Source organism: Entelurus aequoreus, linkage group LG12, assembly GCF_033978785.1.
Source record: "Entelurus aequoreus isolate RoL-2023_Sb linkage group LG12, RoL_Eaeq_v1.1, whole genome shotgun sequence".
Lineage (NCBI taxonomy): Eukaryota > Metazoa > Chordata > Actinopteri > Syngnathiformes > Syngnathidae > Entelurus > Entelurus aequoreus.
This window is the reverse complement of record NC_084742.1, coordinates 10,932,649-10,952,919: the sequence shown is the minus strand read 5'-3', so window position 1 is coordinate 10,952,919 and position 20,271 is coordinate 10,932,649. Positions and strand designations below refer to the sequence as shown.

Below are 20,271 nucleotides of genomic sequence, written 5' to 3'. Positions count from 1 at the left end.
CGCACAACTGTTTTCTTGCTCACATACATGATAGCATACAGGAAAACTTTTGCTCATAGTAGACAGATTTACCAAATATAAAAGGGCAAAATCTAACGAATCATGCTTGCCTATGAAAACTGTAGACAAGGGGTGTCAAACTCATTTTAGATCGGGGTCCACATGGAGAAAAATCTACTCCCAAGTGGGCCGGACTGGTAAAATCACGGCACGATAACTTAAAAATAAAGACAACTTCAGATTGTATTCTTTCTTTAAAATTTAGAACAAGCACATTCTGAAAAAATACAAATCACAATGTTGTTGGTTTTTTTTTACACTTACATGTTGCGGTTAATAGTATTCCATCTTTATTTGTCATTATTTAAACTTTCTGAATAAATTATGTGATAATGTTCTTCAGTCAACTCATTGGTGCTCATTTTCAATCTATCAAGATAAAAAAAAAAAAAATCAAAATTAGAGATGTCCGATAATATCGGCCTGCCGATATTATCGGCCGATAAACGCTTTAAAATGTAATATCTGAAATTATCGGTATCGGTTTTTTTTTATTAGCGGTATCTGGTTTTTTATTTTTATCAAATCAACATAAAAAACACAAGATACACTTACAATTAGTGCACCAACCCAAAAAACCTCCCTCCCCCATTTACACTCATTCACACAAAAGGGTTGTTTCTTTCTGTTATTAATATTCTGGTTCCTACATTATATATCAATATATATCAATACAGTCTTATTTTATTTTATTAATTTTTAAAAAAAGGACTTTATCTTCACCATACCTGGTTGTCCAAATTAGGCATAATAATGTGTTAATTCCACGACTGTATACATCAGTGTCGGTTGATATCGGTATCGGTTGATATCGGTATCAGTAATTAAAGAGTTGGACAATATCGGAATATCGGATATCGGCAAAAAGCCATTATCGGACATCCCTAATCAAAATCAAATTACAGTATGTTATTTAGTTGTTTGCTCATTTTCCTCAACTGTTGCAATAACGTGTTGTTGTTTTTTTTTACATATGTAGCATAATCTACAAAGATACAAATGATTGCTATTGCGACATCTAGTGGACACTTTTAGAACAGCAGTTTATTTCATTCCAAAATTTTGGCTCATTTTGATACTTCGCAAACTAATCTCGCGAGCCGTATGTTTGACCCCCCTGCTCGAGTCGAAGACAGCCCAAATATAGTGGAGTCGTTTTGTCACCGTGTAGTGAATAGCAAGGCTCCACCATACTTTGTCTTCATCTAGTGGTTAAGCCTCACATTACAGTATGGCCTCCTTAGTTGAATTCTATCTTATAAAAAAATAAGCATTGATGGTGTACTGGTTTTGTGTACTGAAAGGATACAAAAATAGTTCCGACAAACTTTAGGAAACTGGGCTTTATTTGCAATGAGGCACTTGAAGTATTGTTTGCAACAACGCGCAGGATTGTATATATAAAAACTACATAAAACCATTTCTGAATTCTAATTAAAAGTATTTTTTGTCTTCAAACTTCTAATGACTACATTTCACTGTACATTCACAAATATTTTTCTTTTACTGCATTGGTAAAAAAAACCGCAATGTGCTTGGTCTTTAAAAAGCACCGTTTTAAAGATCTTACAAACGAAAGGAGCAGAAAGCATGTGTGTTCCTTCAATGTTTAATTTGGTCGCTGTACGTATTGCAGTTTTCCGGCAGGCTTCCATCAGAAGGTCATGAAGGCCTCCCTACTCGGAGATGACTTTGTCACACGGCAGTAGAGGGCTGACATTGATTCTCTTGGCGCATTCATTCTGAGGAGAAATACGATTAAAACACACCAGTCAAAAAGTTACTTCGAATAAACGTTTGATGGTCATTTTGAGATTGTTGCATTTGAGCAGTGCCACACTTCATCCAGGAGGTGGTGCTGTTGCTGCTTTTCCCGTACAAAAATGACCCGTGTATAAATCAGTCAAAGAATGTCCGTCGATTCGAGCTGACAAATGATTAAAATGTTCCATCAGAATATTCACAGGGATGAATTATGATTAGATATCTTTTTTTTTGTTATATTTATCGAGTTTAGAGCTTCAAGACATAAATGAATATATACCGTACTGTATACACCAGGGGTCGGCAACCCAAAATGTTGAAAGAGCCATATTGGACCAAAAATACAAAAACAAATCTGTCTGGAGCCTCAACAAATTAGAAGCCATATTACATACAGATAGTGTGCCATGAGATATACATTAAATTGAGATGACTTAAAGGAAACTAAATGAGCTCAAATATAGCTACAAATGAGGCATAATGATGCAATGTGTACATATAGCTAGCCTAAATAGCATGTTAGCATCGATTAGCTTGCAGTCATGCAGTGACCAAATATGTCTGATTAGCACTCCACACAAGTCAATAACATCAACAAAACTCACCTTTGTGTATTCACGCACAACGTTAAAAGTGGTGGACAAAATGAGACAGAAAAAGAAGTGGCATAAAACACGTCCTAGAAAGTCGGAGAAAGTTATACATGTAAACAAACTATACGGTGAGTTCAAGGACCGCCAAAATTAGTAGGACAAAACGGCGCTCGCCAAATACTCGAATCAGTGAAGCATGTTTAATATAAACAGTGTGCTTTATAACAATTAGGGAGGTTTGTGTCATGTTTGTCCTCCTACAGAAACCTAATTAAAACAAAACATTTTTTTTTTTCCCCTCATCTTTTATCCATTTTTCATACATTTTTGAAAAAGCTTCAGAGAGCCACTAGGGCGGCGCTAAAGAGCCGCATGCGGCTCTAGAGCCGCGGGTTGCCGACCCCTGGTATACACTAAACAGGTTTATTAGACACCTTTTTATTTATTTTTTATTTTATTTTTTATCAAACACCTTTAACATGTTCATTTTAGCAGCCCTACTGGGGCGGTATAGCTCGGTTGGTAAAGCGGCCGTGCCAGCAACTTGAGGGTTGCAGGTTCGATCCCGCTTCCGCCATCCTAGTCACTGCCGTCGTGTCCTTGGGCAAGACACTTTACCCACCTGCTCCCAGTGCCACCCACACTGGTTTAAATGTAACTTAGATATTGGGTTTCACAATGTAAAGCGCTTTGAGTCACTGGAGAAAAAGCGCTATATAAATGTATTTCACTTCACTTCACTACTATAAACCAATAATCAATAATGTCATAACAAATTGAACACACTTGCTTGTGATTGGGTGTGTCCATGCATGTATTTGACTGGTGAGGTCTATAAATATGAACGTTTAAAAAAAAACTATTATTCTTTAAAATAAACTATATCCATAAAAAGTATTTCATTTAATTTCTGTTTGTGTTTGTTATTCGTTGTGTGGGGCAGCCAAGAACTCAGCCCCTAGTGGTCAAGGGTGACTAACGTACACAAACTCTTTTTTTGTATTGTTTATAAATATGCCCCACATATTCTGCCAAGCAACGACCACTTGTTGCTATGCAGAATTGAGTTGAGTTGGAGTTTATTTGGAACATGCATGCATACAACATGATACATCACAATTTCCAGTTTCTCTATTCAACATGTTCGAAAAGGAGTAGGAAGAAGCAAAGCTTATTTAATCCTACCCCTTTTCCATTATATAGCAGTTGCTAACACTTTTGTTCACTTCCTGTTCTCAATTTATCCACAATATTCTCCATAAGTAATAACATTAAAAATAAATAAATAATAATGAGTGAGGTAAATTATATTTCATATTGTGAGATGAATCAGATTATCTAGAAAATGAATGGATGGATGAAATAAATTCAAAATGTTTATAATGATTCTTCTACTTTGTACTTTGTAAACTCTTTAAGTTTGAAGAGTTTCCTGAAGTGGATCATATTAGTACATTGTTTGATTTCTTTGCTTAATCCATTCCATAATTGAATTCCACATACTGATATACTGAAAGTCTTAAGTACTGTACGTGCGTACAAATGTTTTAAATACAATTTTTCTCTAAGATTATATTTCTCTCCTTTTGTTGAGAATAATTGTTGTACATTCTTGGGTCGCAGGTTATAGTTTGCTTTGTGTATAATTTTAGCTGTTTGCAAATTCACTATGTCATGGTATTTCAGTATTTTTGATTCAATAAATAAAGGGTTTGAATGTTCTCTATATCCAACATTATGTATTATTCTAACTGATCTGTTTTGTAACACCGTTAATGAATGAAGTGTACTTTTGTAGTTATTTCCCCATATTTCTGCACAATAACGCAGATATGGTAACACTGGCGAGCAGTAGAGAATATGAAGTGATTTTTGGTCTAGAACATGTTTTGCTTTATTCATTATTGACGTGTTTCTTGCTACTTTATGTTGTATATTTTTTACATGAGATTTCCAGTTCATTTTTTATCATCAATCATTATACCTAGAAATTTGGTTTGATTTACTCTTTCAATTTCTATCTGAGTTGTCCTACCATGTAGTTAACGACGTTGATGTGGTAGGGGATACCGCCCATCTTGTCACACTTGGAGATGTTGGCCCTCTCTGGATCTCCTGCGGTCAGAACGGAAGCGCCAGGTTCAGCCTGCAGCACATAAACAAACACGTTAGTATTGTTGTCTTCTTTAGGAGTCATACTGCAAAAGAAAAAAGTGTTGAAATACTACAACCCTTTTTTTAAGAGATCAAATGAATATTCAGATTGTATGCAAAGATGCTCTCTTAATAGTTTGAACTAGGGGTGTCCCGATACAACTTTTTTTAATTTTTACTCAGCGATCAATGGTACCTTTTACATGATTTATCATATGACATATATCATATAAATCAAAACAATCAATCAGCATGTTAAGCAAGGTGTTTTGATGCCATCATTCAAACACAAACGGAGTGATGTGTCAGCGGATTCTATGTTGCTTCGAAGAAACTTTAAAGATTATTATGTTATTTGAATGTTTCACCTTTCTGAGTGGATTATTATTGGCCTGTGGATTACTGGATTGCTAAAAGGAAGGTTGATGAAGAACGGTAGTGGCGGTCATGAGTAAAGCGCGCTCACTCCAAACTCTTATTAGCGTGCATTACTTTGAGGGACTTTTGAGGAGGAAATATTGTTGTGGTACAAACTTTTGTGTGGTGTTGCTTCTTTATTTGGCATTTTTCAAGATGATTATCAGATCTTGGCCGTTTTAATACATAGCAGCGACACTTAACCTGACTGTGACAGTGTGTCATTATTACGTCAGTCAGTCGGATTAAAAAAATACCGATACCCGTATCATTTGTCCAGAATCTCGAGCTCCTCCTGGACCGACCCAATTAGGAACCAGTACCAACAAAAATACCAGTACTCTGAATACATCCCTAATGGTAGGTATGAAAACCAGTCCCGTTATGACAGATTTGTGTGTTTGCTTTTTGGCGATGCCTAGTGGTCACAATAATTCATTAAATTAAGCTCATGGCGCAGTAAATTGAATGATGTGGACACGTTTGTTACTGGATACTTTCTAATACGCTTCTGCCTTGGAGCCATATGTGTAAGTAATTTTTTGACACGTGTTTATAATAACAAATGTGCTGTTTTAGATTGCAACATTGTTCATAAAGAACACTTATTATGTATGTCTATTTTGTGTGCTATTGTGTGCTTAGTTGTGGTGTAGCTGCTAGCTTCTAAGAGTCTATAGCCTGCCATGTTTAACTTTTGTAAATGACTTGACTATAATACGAAAAAAGACCAACATTGTGTGCCTATTGGTGGACATTTGGATGTTAACTGGCTGTCCAGCTTTGCACAAGTGGACGGGCAGCAGGACTGCTTGTATCGGACATTATATTGAAGATTATGTATGCAAGCCAATATCATCCAATACTTTATTGTTTTGCTAGTATCAGACAATATACAATATCAGTATCGGCTTGGGACACACTCATTGTGTCTTCTTATTGAATATTTGTTCAGTTTTTTTTCCACAGGAGTTTTAGGTATAAAAGATGGATACAAAAAAAAATTAAAAAATGTGTTACATGGCACAGCACTCACAGGGTCCAGTCCTCTTTGGATGGCCAGAAGGTCCGCCATTCGGTCAGTGAACTCCGGAGCGAAGTTCTCTGGGTTGATTGCCACGAAACACTGACCCTGCAAACACACACACACACACACACACACACACACACACACACACACACACACACACACACACACACACACACACACACACACACACACACACACACACACACACACACACACACACACACACACACACACACACACACACACACACACACACACACACACACACACACGATAGTTTGGACATGTTCACCAGCCCAACACAAACAGCGGTGATGCAACATGACGCCATCTTGACTTTCACTTGCAACACAAATACATGCACTCAGGCGCCGCCTATGGGTTGTGTAAAAAAATATTTTTAAGTAACGGATTCCAGCTTGTGTGGCTGTGCGATAGTTAGTGTGTTGCGTAAAGCTCACTCCCTGACCCCCTGAGCACTTTGAGCAGAGTGAGAAATTACAAGTCAATCCAATTTTTTTTTTTAAATACTCTGGAGCAGTGGTCCCCAACCACCGGGCCGCACAAGAAATTGAAAAAATAAATAAATAAATAAAATATAAATATATTTTTTGTATTAAATCAACATAAAAAACACAATATATACATTATATATCAATATAGATCAATACAGTCTGCAGGGATACAGTCCGTAAGCATACATGATTGTATTTCTTTTTGAAAAAAAAAAAAAAAAAAAAATACCACAAACCCAACCTCCCTGGCTGGTTTCATTTGCTGAAACCGGCAAATGACTCCCCCCGCCCCCCGGTCCGTGGGACAAATTTTCAAGCGTTGACCGGTCCACAGCTACAAAAAGGTTGGGCACCACTGCTCTGGACTTCTAGTGTTAAAGGAACTTACCAGGTCTGCAACCTTGTCAGTCACTTTCCAGGTACGGATGTGTTTGCTGTACTTGGCTCCGGACAGGATACCACAGAAGATTTCCACCATCATTCCCAGACCGTAACCTTTGTACCCTCCTGGAAAACCCCCCAAAAAAATGACAATTCAGGTTGCTGGACACATCATTAGATACACCTGCCTTAAGAACTTTAATAATTTGTTATAATGCTAACATGCTAGCAAAAATGCTAACGTTACAGGATAAGAGTTTTAACGCCGACCTGTGGCCTCACTGCCTCCGATGGGAACCAAGCCTCCTCCGTTCAGGACTTTCTTGGGGTCAGTGGTGAGCTTGCCCTGGGGGTCACACCCCCAGCCCTCGGGGATACTGTCACCACGGCGGTCATTGAGCTCCACCTGTGCACACACACAAAGAAACAATGACATCACAGCGCACCCCCCCAACCCCCACCCCAACAGGTAGACCAGCGGGAGTGTACTTACCTTTCCGAGGGCCACGGCTGAGGTGGCCATGTCCAGAACAAAGTTATCTCCATTTTTAGAAGGAGCAGCCACACTGATGGGGTTGGTGCCTAAAGTGCACTAAAAACAACGAGACATTTATTCAATTGCTCAAAACATATATTGCGGTGTTTTAACGTGTATCGGCCTTTTAATTTCCTCACATCTTTACCACGCGTGGGGACCACCAGGGGGGACGTGTTGGTGAAAGACATGCCCTGCGTTGGAGTCAACACACTTAGAATTAAATACTGTTGCTTGTTTTAAGACATTTTTTCCCCACTCACGATCATGTCTTCTTTCAGCGCTTGCATGGCATAATAGCCGGCGATGCCGTAGTGGTTTGAGCCTAGCAAGAAAAGAGACCAAAAAAAACTAGTCAAAGATCCCCTATGTGACGGGAGCGCACTGCTGTTTTTAAAGTCTAACTGCTAAAACACTAATCAAAGATCATCAATCAGACGACAGGTGAGGTCTGTTATTTTTAAGGGCTTACTAAAAAAAACATCAACCAAAGGTCATCTATAATGTGATGAGCGATTTAGTTTTTAGGAGCCTACTGAAAATAACTAATCAAAGATCATCTATAACAGTGGTCCCCAACCACCGGTCCATGGATCGATTGGTACCGAGCTACACAAGAAATTAAAAAATAAAAAATAAAAAATAAATAAAAGTTTTTTTATTTTTTTTAATTAAATTAAATCAACATAAAAAACACAAGATACACTTACAATTAGTGCACCAACCCAAAAAACCTCCCTCCCCCATTTACACTCATTCACACTCATTCGCACAAAAGGGTGGTTTCTTTCCGTTACTAATATTTCTGGTTCCTACATTATATATCAATATATATCAATACAGTCTGCAAGGATACAGTCCGTAAGCACGCATGATTGTATTTTTTTATGACAAAAAAAAACAAAACAAAAAAACTTCCCCCCCCCTCCTAACTAATCAAAGATCATCTATAATACGACAGGTGAGCTCTGTTCTTTTTAAGAAAAAACTGCAAAATTACTATTTAAAGATCTACTGTATTCAGGGTGTACGCTGCCTTCCGCCCGAGTAAATTAAATGGTAAATGGGTTATACTTGTATAGTGCTTTTCTACCTTCAGGGTACTCAAAGCGCTTTGACACTATTTCCACATTCACACACACATTCCCACACTGATGGCGGGAGCTGCCATGGAAGGCCCTAACCACGACTCATCAGGAGCAAGGGTGAAGTGTCTTGCTCAAGGACACAACGGATGTGACTAAGTTGGTGGGGATTGAACCATGAACCCTCAGGTTGCTGGCACAACCACTCTCCCAACCTGCGCCACACCGTCCCCAACTAGTACAGCTGGGATAGGCTCCAGCACCCACGTGACCCTGAGAGGGACAAGCGGGAGTTGTTTTTAAGAAATCCAAGATCATTTATATGACAGGTTTGCCATGTTGTTAATTAATTAATCAAAGATCATCTGTTATATGAACGGTGTGCGTTGTTTTTAAGGAATCAAAGATAATCTGTAATGTGACAGATGTGTGCTGTTGTTTGCAAGGAATCAAAGATCATGTGTAATGTGAAAGGTGTGCGTTGTTGTTATTAATGAATCAAAGATCATCTATAATATGAAAGGTGTGCGTTGTTTTTAAGGAATCAAAGATAATCTGTAATGTGACAGATGTGTGCTGTTGTTTGCAAGGAATCAAAGATCATGTGTAATGTGAAAGGTGTGCGTTGTTGTTATTAATGAATCAAAGATCATCTATAATAGGAAAGGTGTGCGTTGTTGTTTTTAAGGAATCAAAAATAATATGTAATGAGACAGGTGTGTGCTATTGTTTGGAAGGAATCAAAGATCATTTATAATAAGACAGGTGTGCGTTGTGGTTTTAAGGAATCAATTATATATAATATGACAGGTGTGCACTATTGTTTTGAAGAAATCAAAGATCATCTGTAATATGATAAGTGTGAGCTGTTATCAATGAATCAAAGATAATTTATAGTAAGACAGGTGTGCGTTGTTGTTTTAAGGAATCAATTATATATAATATGACAGGTGTGCACTATTGTTTTTAAGAAATCAAAGATCATCTGTGATATGACAGGTGTGCTCTGTTGTTTTTAAGGAACCAAATATGTTATATATGACAGGTGTGCACTGTTGTTTTAAAGAATCAAAGATCATCTACAGTGTGACAGGTGTGGTCTGTTGTTTTTAAGAAATCAAAGATCATCTATAATACATCAGGTGTGCTCCATTTTTATTGAATAAATAACTATATAACTATAACTATAATGTGACAGGTTTGGTATAGTGTTAATGGCAATAGTGAGAGGCGCGAGTGTTAACTGGCTCACCGTGCGCCACCACCCAGCCAATCCCGACTTCTTTGGCTTTCTTGACGGCCAGATCCATGCAGAAGTTTCCCACCACAGGGCCCAGGAGGTTGTTCCCGTTCACGAGAGCAGTGGCGGGACTTTCCTTATCCACAACTGGTTCCCCGTCTTTGGCACAAATCCCCATCTGAACGTCTTTGACGTACATGTCTGTCCAGGAAGGATACAAACACGTATTTCTAAATCAGCTGCCTATTTGAGGTACATACACTGTCACCAAAAAAAATAAAAAAATAAAAAAAAATATATATAATATTTATATATATATATATATATATATATATATATATATATATATATATATATATATATATATATATATATATATATATATATATATAACTTGCTAAATAAAACCTCTGCTTTGTTTTTAATGGATACTTGGGCCTCCTACGCTACTGTATTTTAATGTTGGTTATTTGGTGGTACTAGGAGAGCCAAGCGTTTTCTGAGGTGGTACTTGGCGAAAAAGTTTTGAGAACCACTGCAATAGAATGTCAACTTGGATGTACTTTAGAGTAGTCACTGTACAGCTTTTATAGCAGTAAACAGTTTACACAGCCAGTAAAAAATTAATTGTGTAAATGTCACACACGTATTGTGTAAATGTCACACATCACCATACTTGCCAACCTTGAGACCTCCAATATCGGGAGGGGGGGCCTTGGGCCTTGTTCGGGGGGGGGGGGGGGGGGGGGGGGGGTATATTTACAGCTAGAATTCACCAACTCAAGTATTTCATATATATATATATATATATATATATATATATATATATATATATATATATATATATATATATATACAGTATATATAAATACTTGACTTTCAGTGAATTCTAGCTATATATATATATATATATATATATATATATATATATATATATATATATATATACACACAGTATATATAAATACTTGACTTTCAGTGAATTCTAGCTATATATATATATATATATTTATTTATTTTATTATATATATAAATAAAAGAAATACTTGAATTTTAGTGTTAAGAGGAGAGTATATTTACAGCTAGAATTCACCAACTCAAGCATTTCATATATATATATATATATATATATATATATATATATATATATATATATATATATATATATATATATATATATATATATATATATATATATATATATACAGTATATATAAATACTTGACTTTCAGTGAATTCTAGCTATATATATATATATATATATATATATATATATATATATATATATATATATATATATATATATATATATATATATATATATATATATATATATATATATATATATATATATATTTATTTTATTATATATATAAATAAAAGAAATACTTGAATTTTAGTGTTCATTTATTTACACATATACACACACACACACACACACACACACACACACACACACACACACACACACACACACACACAACGCTCATCTACTCATTGTTGTACTTGAAAGTACAATGCTTTGTTAAGGGTTGAATTGTCCATCCTCTTTCTATACTCTGTCACTATTTTTCTAACCATGCTGAACACCCTCTCTGATGATGCATTGCTGTGTGGCACGCACAAAAGTGCTTTCATCAAATGCAAGAGAGTGTGGAATCTTCCATCTCTCCCTAGCATGGCCCAAAACCGGTCAATCCTTGCTTCCTGGGGAAGATCTTCCCTGGCAAGCAATTGGTACTCCAGTACTTGTACCCGGAGGCTGGTCAGGTTCAATCACAGCTGCGGCAGACTTTTTTTGGGGGGGGCGTGGCCTCCAGCTCCGGCTGAATACCGGGAGTTTGTCGGGAGAAAATCTCTGTCGGGAGGTTGTCGGGAGAGGCGCTGAATATCGGGATTCTCCCGCTAAAAACGGGAGGGTAGGCAAGTATGCACATCACACAAAGTGCTAGTCAAGATATACTGTATCTGTCTTGGCTACAGTCAAGCATGGAGGCGGTAGCTTCTGCATGAGTGCTGCCGGCACTGGAAAACTATGGTTCATTTGGTAGAAAAAGTGTAGTGTGGTGTGATGTTATGAAGCAGTTTTCCAACATAACAAGGAGTCCAACACAACACCAGGATGAGGAAGGAAGGAAGGAAGGAAGCGTATTCCAGTTACACACAAATACACTCCAAGTACAGAACGTGCATGGTTACACTCACCCATCCTGTTCAGCCCGTGGCTGTAGTGACCCCTGTGGTCCCCCTCCACCAGAACCTGTGCCAGGCTGCGGGCGTGATGCGGCTTGGTGCCCACCGCCATCATGCACCTCTCGATGAAGCTCTGCACCTCCGGCTGGCTGATCAAACATCTGCACACACAGAAAGAGAGAAGGGGACATTCACCCCCGCCAGAGTACTGCTTAAATATTTGCTTTGCATTAAACATCTTCAATATTTGTTTTAAAGTTGCACAAACATGTTAGCCGTGTATATGCACTCGTGCAGCATGTGATAACACGCCATATTGCATAACCAACCAAGTCATGACCATGCTTGATGTTAATCCTGGTTCACGGACGTTGTTCTTTTGCACCTTTCAAGTAGGATAATGCTTACTAGATGAAGACATTTCAGTAGAAATTGTGGGTGAATGCTGCAAAAACCTGAAGCTGAACTGAAATGCTGTAGAAATATGTGGAATAAATGTTGGAATGGTTTGAATGTTGACGAGATGAAGCTGAACTGAAAGGTAGTATGAATCTTGAGATGTTGAATTCCTTTTGGAATAGTTGAAATGAAGAAACACATGCCATGCAAATAATGGATAAAATGCTAATATGCTAATGTTAGCCTGGTAGCAAGATAGCACTAACAAAATCAATTACTTTTAAGGTTTATGTCAGAATAATTGTATCTAAGTTATCACAAAACTTTGTGTTTCCATGAGTTCCCGGCGAGAGGACAAAATCTGTATTTGAACCTACCAAGAAGAAGGCTTGTACAACTCCACTGTGTAGGATGGGAAGCAACATGAAGGTGTTCTGTTTCTTTCATGTATTGTAATCAACAGAAAGATATTGTCTTGACCCAAGAACCACAAAAGCAGAGAGGAAGCAGGACCAGACTCCCCTCCTGGCGACCTTTTCTGTGAACTGTTTTACGACCTCTTCTTTGAACTGTTGTAATCAAAGGCGATGGCTGTTTACGACCCCCGTCCCTTAGAGACAGCTGTTGCCATGTAATCAGGGAAAATCCAAATAAAAGAGGAGTCGTACAATTTTTCGCCACAGCGTGATGGAGACTGTTCAAGAGTACAGCCCAGACGTCTCTCCTCAATTGAGACAAATTTAATTCTGTCTCTGTTTAATTCTTTGCTTCTTGTCTTGTTTATTGGTATGCCATCAGTGTTTGAACCTGACAGTTTATATCAAAAAAATTTACTAAAATGTAGCATGCTAACAATTAGTATGCTAAAAAGATAGCGTTAAGTACCAAAATATATGACTCTCAGGTGTATAAGGGCAGAACAAGCTAAAGTTTCAATCAATCAATCAAAAGCCAACAAGATAGCGTCATGTAACAAGATGTAAGACCTGCAAAATTAACTAAAAAGCTAACAAGTTAACATGAAAATGCTAACATTCCATACAAGTAAGGTAGCACTGGAAAGTAACAATATCATTGACTTATGTGTATACCTAAAAAAGTTGCGAAAATTGCAATGTTAACAATGCTAACATGTAGGGGTGTGGGAAAAAAATCGATTCGAATTCAAATCGCGATTCTCACGTTGTGCGATTCAGAATCGATTCTCATTTAAAAAAAATAATTTTTAAAATTTTAATTATTAAAAAATGTTTTTTTTTTTTTTTTTAAATATTTTTTTTAAAAATTAATCAATCCAACAAAACAATACACATCAATACTATAACAATGCAATCCAATCCCAAAACCAAACCCGACCCAGCAACACTCAGAACTGCAATAAACAGAGCAATTGAGAGGAGACACAAACACGACACAGAACAAACCAAAAGTAGTGAAACAAAAATGAATATTATCAACGACAGCATCAATATTAGTTACAATTTCAACATAGCAGTGATTAAAAATCCCTCATTGACATTATCATTAGATATTTATAATAAAAAAAAAAAGAACAATGGCTTACACTTGCATCGCATCTGATAAGCTTGACTGTGTCCAATATTTTCACAAAGATAAAATAAGTCATATTTTTGGTTCATTTAATAGTTAAAACAAATTTACATTATTGCAATCGGTTGATAAAACATTGTCTTTTACAATTATAAAAGCTTTTTACACAAATCTACTACTCTGCTTGCATGTCAGCAGACTGGGGTAGATCCTGCTGAAATCCTATGTGTTGAATGAATAGAGAATCCTTTAGAATCGGGAAAAAAATCGTTTTTGAATCGAGAATCGTGTTGAATTGAAAAAAAAATCGTTTTTGAATCGAGAATCGTGTTGAATTGAAAAAAAAAAAAATCGATTTTGAATCGAATCGTGACCCAAGAATCGATATTGAATCGAATCGTGGGACACCCAAAGATTCACAGCCCTACTAGCATGCAAACATTACAATACTTTTAGGGTAGCAGTGCTAAATAATTATATAAATGAATTTAATATGTATACCTACAAAATTGGCAAATATGGTAGCATGCTAACAGTATGCTAATAGGATACTGCCAAGCAAGAAAATATCTGACACTTAGGTGTATACCTGAACAATTAACCAAAAGAATCTAGCATGCTAACATTAGCATTCTAACATGTCACCATTAAAAATGTGCTACTAAGGAAGCACCAAGTCACAATAGTGACTTATATGTGTTTATCTACAAAATTGGTGAACATTATAGCATGCCAACAAGATAGCGTCATGTAACAAAATGTAAGACCTGCAAAATTAACTAAAAAGCTAAAATGCTAACATTACATTGCCAGTAAGTAACGATAGCAATGACTTTTATGTGCATACCTACAAAATTGGCAAAAACATTAGCATGCAATATCTAACATGGTGGCTTGTGCATGCTAAAAGCCAGCAAATGCCTTGTCAGCATTCACACAATTAAGTTTGGTTGCTTTATTTTATTGCCATGTTTTATATTGAACACAGGCTAGTATGAAGGGAATAAAGTACTTATTAGTATTCTTTTTTTTTTTTTTATGAATGAGGACGTTGCATCAAAACATAAAACCTCATGCCTTTTTAGTTTGTTAGCATCCCAGCATTTTTACATGGCTTTCTGACTGAAGTTTCTCCTTGTTCATTTTAAGCCTTCTCTGCCAACGTCTCTGCGCTTTTACTCCATTCTGTCAAAGGGTTAAACTTTGTTGCTCTGTCACATGCTTGACAAGCGCCAGTTCTTCTGATCAGAACCAGATGCAGCCTGTTATGTCAGGACTGCACTGCGGAAAAAAAACAACATTTAAAAATTAACAGCTCATAATGTGTTTGTGTAATCTACCCGGCAACAGTGAACCCTCCAATGCCCTCTTTTCCTTTTATTCGTCCTGTGCTTAATGTTTTCCTGTGTTGGCATTTTGGCAGTCGGGAAGCCAGCAAGAAAGAAAATGTTGTAACTTGGAGAATGCAGATGATTGCATCCAGATGTGGACTGTGGTGGCAAACATTCTCTTCTACAAAAAAAAAAAGGATCCAAACATGTGTGTTCTGCACATTCTTGGCCTGCATTCACACTTCAGGTTCAATTCTGATCCAGACACACAAAAAAAAAAATCTGGGGAAAAAAGAAGAAGAAAGGGACAAACGGTAGAAAATGGATAGATGGATGGATGGATGGATGAATGGTATGCAATTTGGTGTGGTTTTCTCTGTGTTTATGTTGACGTTTAGATGAGACAAAAAGTTTATATCTTTCTCATATCTGTCATTGTAACATTGCTCCGTGTCTCTGCTCCATGTCTGTGTTTCTGCTCCATGTCTCTGCTTAGTGTCTTTGTTCCATGTCTTTGCTCCTGCTTTGTGTCTTCCTCCCGTGTCTTTGCTCCTGCTCCATGTCTTTGGTCTGTCTTTGCTGAATGTCTTTATCAGTGTCTTTGCTCCGCATTTTTGCTCAGTCAGTATTTTTGCTCCCTGCTCAATGTCTTTGTTCCATGTCTTTGCTCCTGCTCTGTGTCTTTTCTCACTGTCTTTGCTTCGTGTTTTTGGTTCATGACTTTGCTCCTGGTCCGTGTCTTTGTTGTGTCTTTGCTCCATGTCTTTGGTCTGCCTCTGCCCAATGTCTTGATCTTTGTTCCATGACTATGCTCCTGCTCCATGTCTTTGCTCCGTGTCTTTGTTTATGCTCCATGTCTTTGCTTAGTGTCTTTGTTCCATGTCCTTGCTCCTGCTACAGTATGTGTCTTTGCTCGGTGTCTTTCTCCCGTGTCTTTGCTCCTGCTCCATGTCTTTGGTCTGTCTTTGCTAAATGTCTTTATCAGTGTCTTTGCTCCGCATTTTTGCTCAGTCAGTATTTTTGCTCCTGCTCAATGTCTTTGTTCCATGTCTTTGCTCCTGCTCTGTGTCTTTTCTCACAGTCTTTGCTTCATGTTTTTGGTTCATGACTTTGCTACTGCTCCATGTTTTTGCTCTGTGTCTTTGTCAAGTGTCTTTACTCCTGCTCCATGTCTTTGGTCTGTCTCTGCCCAATGTCTTGATCTTTGTTTTTGCCCCGCATCCCTGCTCAGTGTCTTTGTTCCATGACTATGCTCTTGCTCCGTGTCTTTGCTGCATGTCTTTGGTCCGTGTATTTGCTTCTGCTCTATGTCTTTAAATGTATAAATCAATCAATCAATTTTATTTGGACCATGTAAAAAAAAAAAAACTTTACAAGCACACATTTTTGCTGAAGCCCTCCAAAAGGAGTGGGAAGAAGAAGACTTGGTCTGGTCCCACCCTTGTGCCATAAAATGCATTCCAAAGAGAGAGAGAGAGAAAAAAAAGAGTCTTTCTCCTTTTCCTTGTCTGTGGTCTGTCTTTTCCCTGAGTATTTGGTCAACAATTTTAGGCCATTTTTTTGCGCCGCATCTTTGCTCCACGTTTTTGCTCTCTTTTTTTAGTGTGTCTTTGCTCCGTGTAGCGTTCACATTTGGGCTCAGCTATTCACTTGCAAGTGGACCGAAATCAACCTCTCAAGTTGTCTCATTCCGCTTGTTTGGTGCACACCAGGTTTAGGACTATGGCACTTGAACCCAACAAAGCCTACCAGCAGAGAAAAAGCACCAGAGTACGTTTTAAGCGAACCAGACAAATGCAGCCTAACTCATGATTCCAGGGGATGACCATGTGACTAAGTGTTTTGGAAGGACTTCCCTTGATTCTTCCATTATGTCTTAGAAAATTCCAACAATAAAGAATCTTTGAAGTCTTTGAAGAATCTTTAAAGTCTTCTTAAACAATGTTCTTTCTTATCAGAGCATTTTACTGTCTGTGGAAAGACACCAAAAAAGTCCGGACGGGTAGTTTAGCGTGTTTTTTCCGAAGCTGTCGCTAGCAAAAGATAAAACGTGAGCGGCTGCTGCTGGAGTTTTATCTCAGGCAGAAGTTGGCGCCTGTCGTTTTTAGAACAACGGCAACCAAGACGAAGAACAGATGTGTAACATGAGAGCAGGGTTGGGAATTATGGGGGCCACAAACACATCGCAGCCTGTTTGGCACAAACAGACTCCCAGAGGAAACTTATGCAATACGACTTACGTAAGAACCAGGCCAGGCCCCTATAACACATTTCATAGTTTGCGGGACAGGGGACATATTCACGACAATAAAGTAGATTTTTAAATCATCTGGCTTCTATTTGTCTATCTTTTAAACGTCAGCTCTTTAAATATATCAAAATGCTACCAAAATGATATACATTAAATTGTAAAACTGGACTCCCTTCAAGGCCACTTTTGTGCAATTAATATGCACGATATATTCATTTTAATTTCTTGTTATTTTTACCATATCAATCATACAATTTACATCAGATGTCTTTCACAACTGAAATTTTTCTTCTAGATTGTTTCATGTTGCAAAGGAAAATCCAAGAATCCTCGTTGTGTGAGCCAGCAACCTGAGGGTTCCTGGTTCCATCCCCAGCTTCTACCAAGCTAGTCACGTCCGTTGTGTCCTTGAGCAAGACACTTCACCCTTGCTCCTGATGGGTCGTGGTTTGCGCCTTGCATGGCAGCTCCCGCCATCAGTGTGTGAATGTGTGTGTGAATGGGTGAATGTGGAAATAGTGTCAAAGCGCTTTGAGTGCCTTGAAGGTAGAAAAGTGCTATACAAGTATTACCCATTTACCATGTACCTGGGCTGAAGCCCAGGGGCCCCCAATTTTGACGGCAGAATGCAATGATGGGTGTTTGTAGCTGTCAATCACAGACAGCTCTGCTCCGTGTGGCGATTGTGTACTCTTTCTCTCGGCTGCGTTGTTTTTTCTACTGCTCCGAGTGGGGCTCGAACCATGGCTGACTGTGTGAGAGGCAAAACTGCTGATTACCGAGCTAAAAGAACAGGTCTCCCAGTACTATTCTTGAAGTTGACTGCCCTCCTATACACCCGCAGAGACGTGCATGAGCCCGTCGCTAAGGTGATTTATTCATTTTTTTTAATGGATATTTATTTGTGCATTGTTGCTGTTCTGTTGAGTAAAGTCATGATTGTTTTTTTCAAACTGTGTTTTCGGGGCTGAGGAGGGGGTTGTTGAGGTTTGGGGAGGAGGCCCCAAAACCCTCTCAGCCCCCCCCCCCCCCACCCTCCCGAGGTGAAGTCCTGGACACGTTGATAGCTTATTGCTTTAAAAAAAAAAAAAAAAGCCAAAGAAATAAATGTGATCTTATTAACAGATGAAATACCACATCACTGTAAATATGCAGCGTTGTCATGCAAAAAGTGCATTGTGCAAACCGAGGTAAAATGAGAATTGTATACTTACAACAGAAACTGCAGTAAAAGTAGCAAAAATAAAAGATATGTTTTTAAACAAATTAATATTGTTACACAAACAATGAATTTAAAAAAAACAAAAACAAAGGCCTTTGTCCCGAGCCTAGGGTGGGTGTGGCCAACCCGCCCTAAAAAAAAAAAGAGTCTGTAATTGGAATTTAGTGCACATTCTAGCTTTCATGCACACTCTAGTGCACATACTGGCTTGCACTTCCATGAGGTCTGTGGTTGGGTCACAACATTAGGAACACCTGGGCCATCCACTGAGAGCCAATACGATAGGATGGTAACAAATCCCAGCTTTAAAAAGATAGTCGTGCTAACCATGCTAATGCTAACCAAAGACTGTTTCTAATATTACGACATTGCCTTTTAAACGTATGCTGCTATTGATAGCAGCCCATAGGGCAAAGTTGTTGCAGTGTACCTAATGTTGTGAAGTGTGACAGGAAGTAACTCGACACCGCACGTGTGTCGCTTATAACAGCTGAAGACTTTGAATAAGTTCAAAAATGAGAACTGCAAATATGTGAAGCAAAATGAGGAAGATGTGCTCTCATAACCTGACAATAAACGTTCAATATATTCATTATTTCTGCAAAAAAAAAAAAAGGCATCTTTCTGCACGTTTCTCTGCAACAATGCAATGAGGAAAAAGTAGCAGTATCTTACCTGCTCATGTTGCCTGTCTTGTGTTGTTGTTGCTTCTACAAGTTAAAAAGACACAAAGCACACTGCTGTCCTTGGTTGTGCTGCTCTCCAACGTGTCCTTCCAGCCCTGCAGGCAGTGGCCCCGCCCACTCACGGGTCATGTGTCTCTATCTCCCAGGTATGAGCATGTTGCTTGTAGGCCAGTAGGCGTGCCTCGTATAGGGAGGCTCCATAGTGTGCATAGGGGACTTTGTGTGGCCGTGGCTGTGAAGCCGTTACGCAACCGCCAGTGGCAGTGAAATCGATAAAAGGACGCTGGGCTTCCACTGGAGAACATCAAAAATGCCTACTTTTTCAAAATGATCATTAGACGACAATAATCCAGACAACAGTAAGTCCTTGGTGTGTAATAGCACTGCACATCTGGTTGGGAAGAGGCCAACTTTAAGCAACTTTTCAACGGCTCTTGGTTAACTTTGCACATCGTGACCTTTGCCCTGCAAGTTTGACGGCATGCCTTTTGGCGTTCTCTGGTGGACTTAAACCTAATTACATGTTCTTAGAAATGAACTCATATGAAAATGCAATTGTAAACAAAAACTAATAATAAATTACCATTAAATATAAAGAAAAGAAAACACAAACATGTAACTTAAAAAAATTGAATTGCATTATCTGCATGTGTTTTATCTTTCAAGACAGTTGCAGACACATTCGAATGCATGCAAATTAATAGGTCAAAAATATAAATAAAATACAATTGAACTACTTATTTTACTTTCATAAAATAAACTAAAATGCATTGAAATAAATATAATGTGATTTGGTTGACTAAAGAAAGTATTCCTCAACAATGTATTGAAATTAGATTAATTGAATTGTGAATTAAGTTAATT

The 20,271-nt window shown here is 38.0% G+C and overlaps 1 protein-coding gene across 1 annotated transcript; it reads right to left on the bottom strand.

The window, feature by feature from the left end:
• Nucleotides 1-1,388: 1,388 nt before the first annotated feature.
• LOC133662680 (uncharacterized oxidoreductase YjmC-like) lies at nt 1,389-19,553 on the bottom strand. Its single transcript, XM_062066799.1, has 11 exons — nt 19,397-19,553; nt 11,980-12,128; nt 9,787-9,975; nt 7,713-7,774; nt 7,590-7,643; nt 7,408-7,506; nt 7,185-7,320; nt 6,922-7,040; nt 6,025-6,120; nt 4,453-4,563; nt 1,389-1,802 (listed from the first exon to the last, which is right to left on the bottom strand). The coding sequence occupies exons 1-11, from the start codon at nt 19,402-19,404 to the stop codon at nt 1,737-1,739; spliced, it is 1,089 nt and encodes a 362-aa protein (XP_061922783.1). The 5' UTR covers nt 19,405-19,553; the 3' UTR covers nt 1,389-1,736.
• Nucleotides 19,554-20,271: the final 718 nt, after the last annotated feature.

Coding starts and splice junctions, on each gene's coding strand:
- LOC133662680 (XM_062066799.1), bottom strand. Junction 7,644..7,712: donor CGCTGAAAGAAGACATGATC/GTGAGTGGGGAA, acceptor ACTCCAACGCAG/GGCATGTCTTTCACCAACAC. Junction 7,041..7,184: donor CGGAGGCAGTGAGGCCACAG/GTCGGCGTTAAA, acceptor GGGGTTTTCCAG/GAGGGTACAAAGGTTACGGT.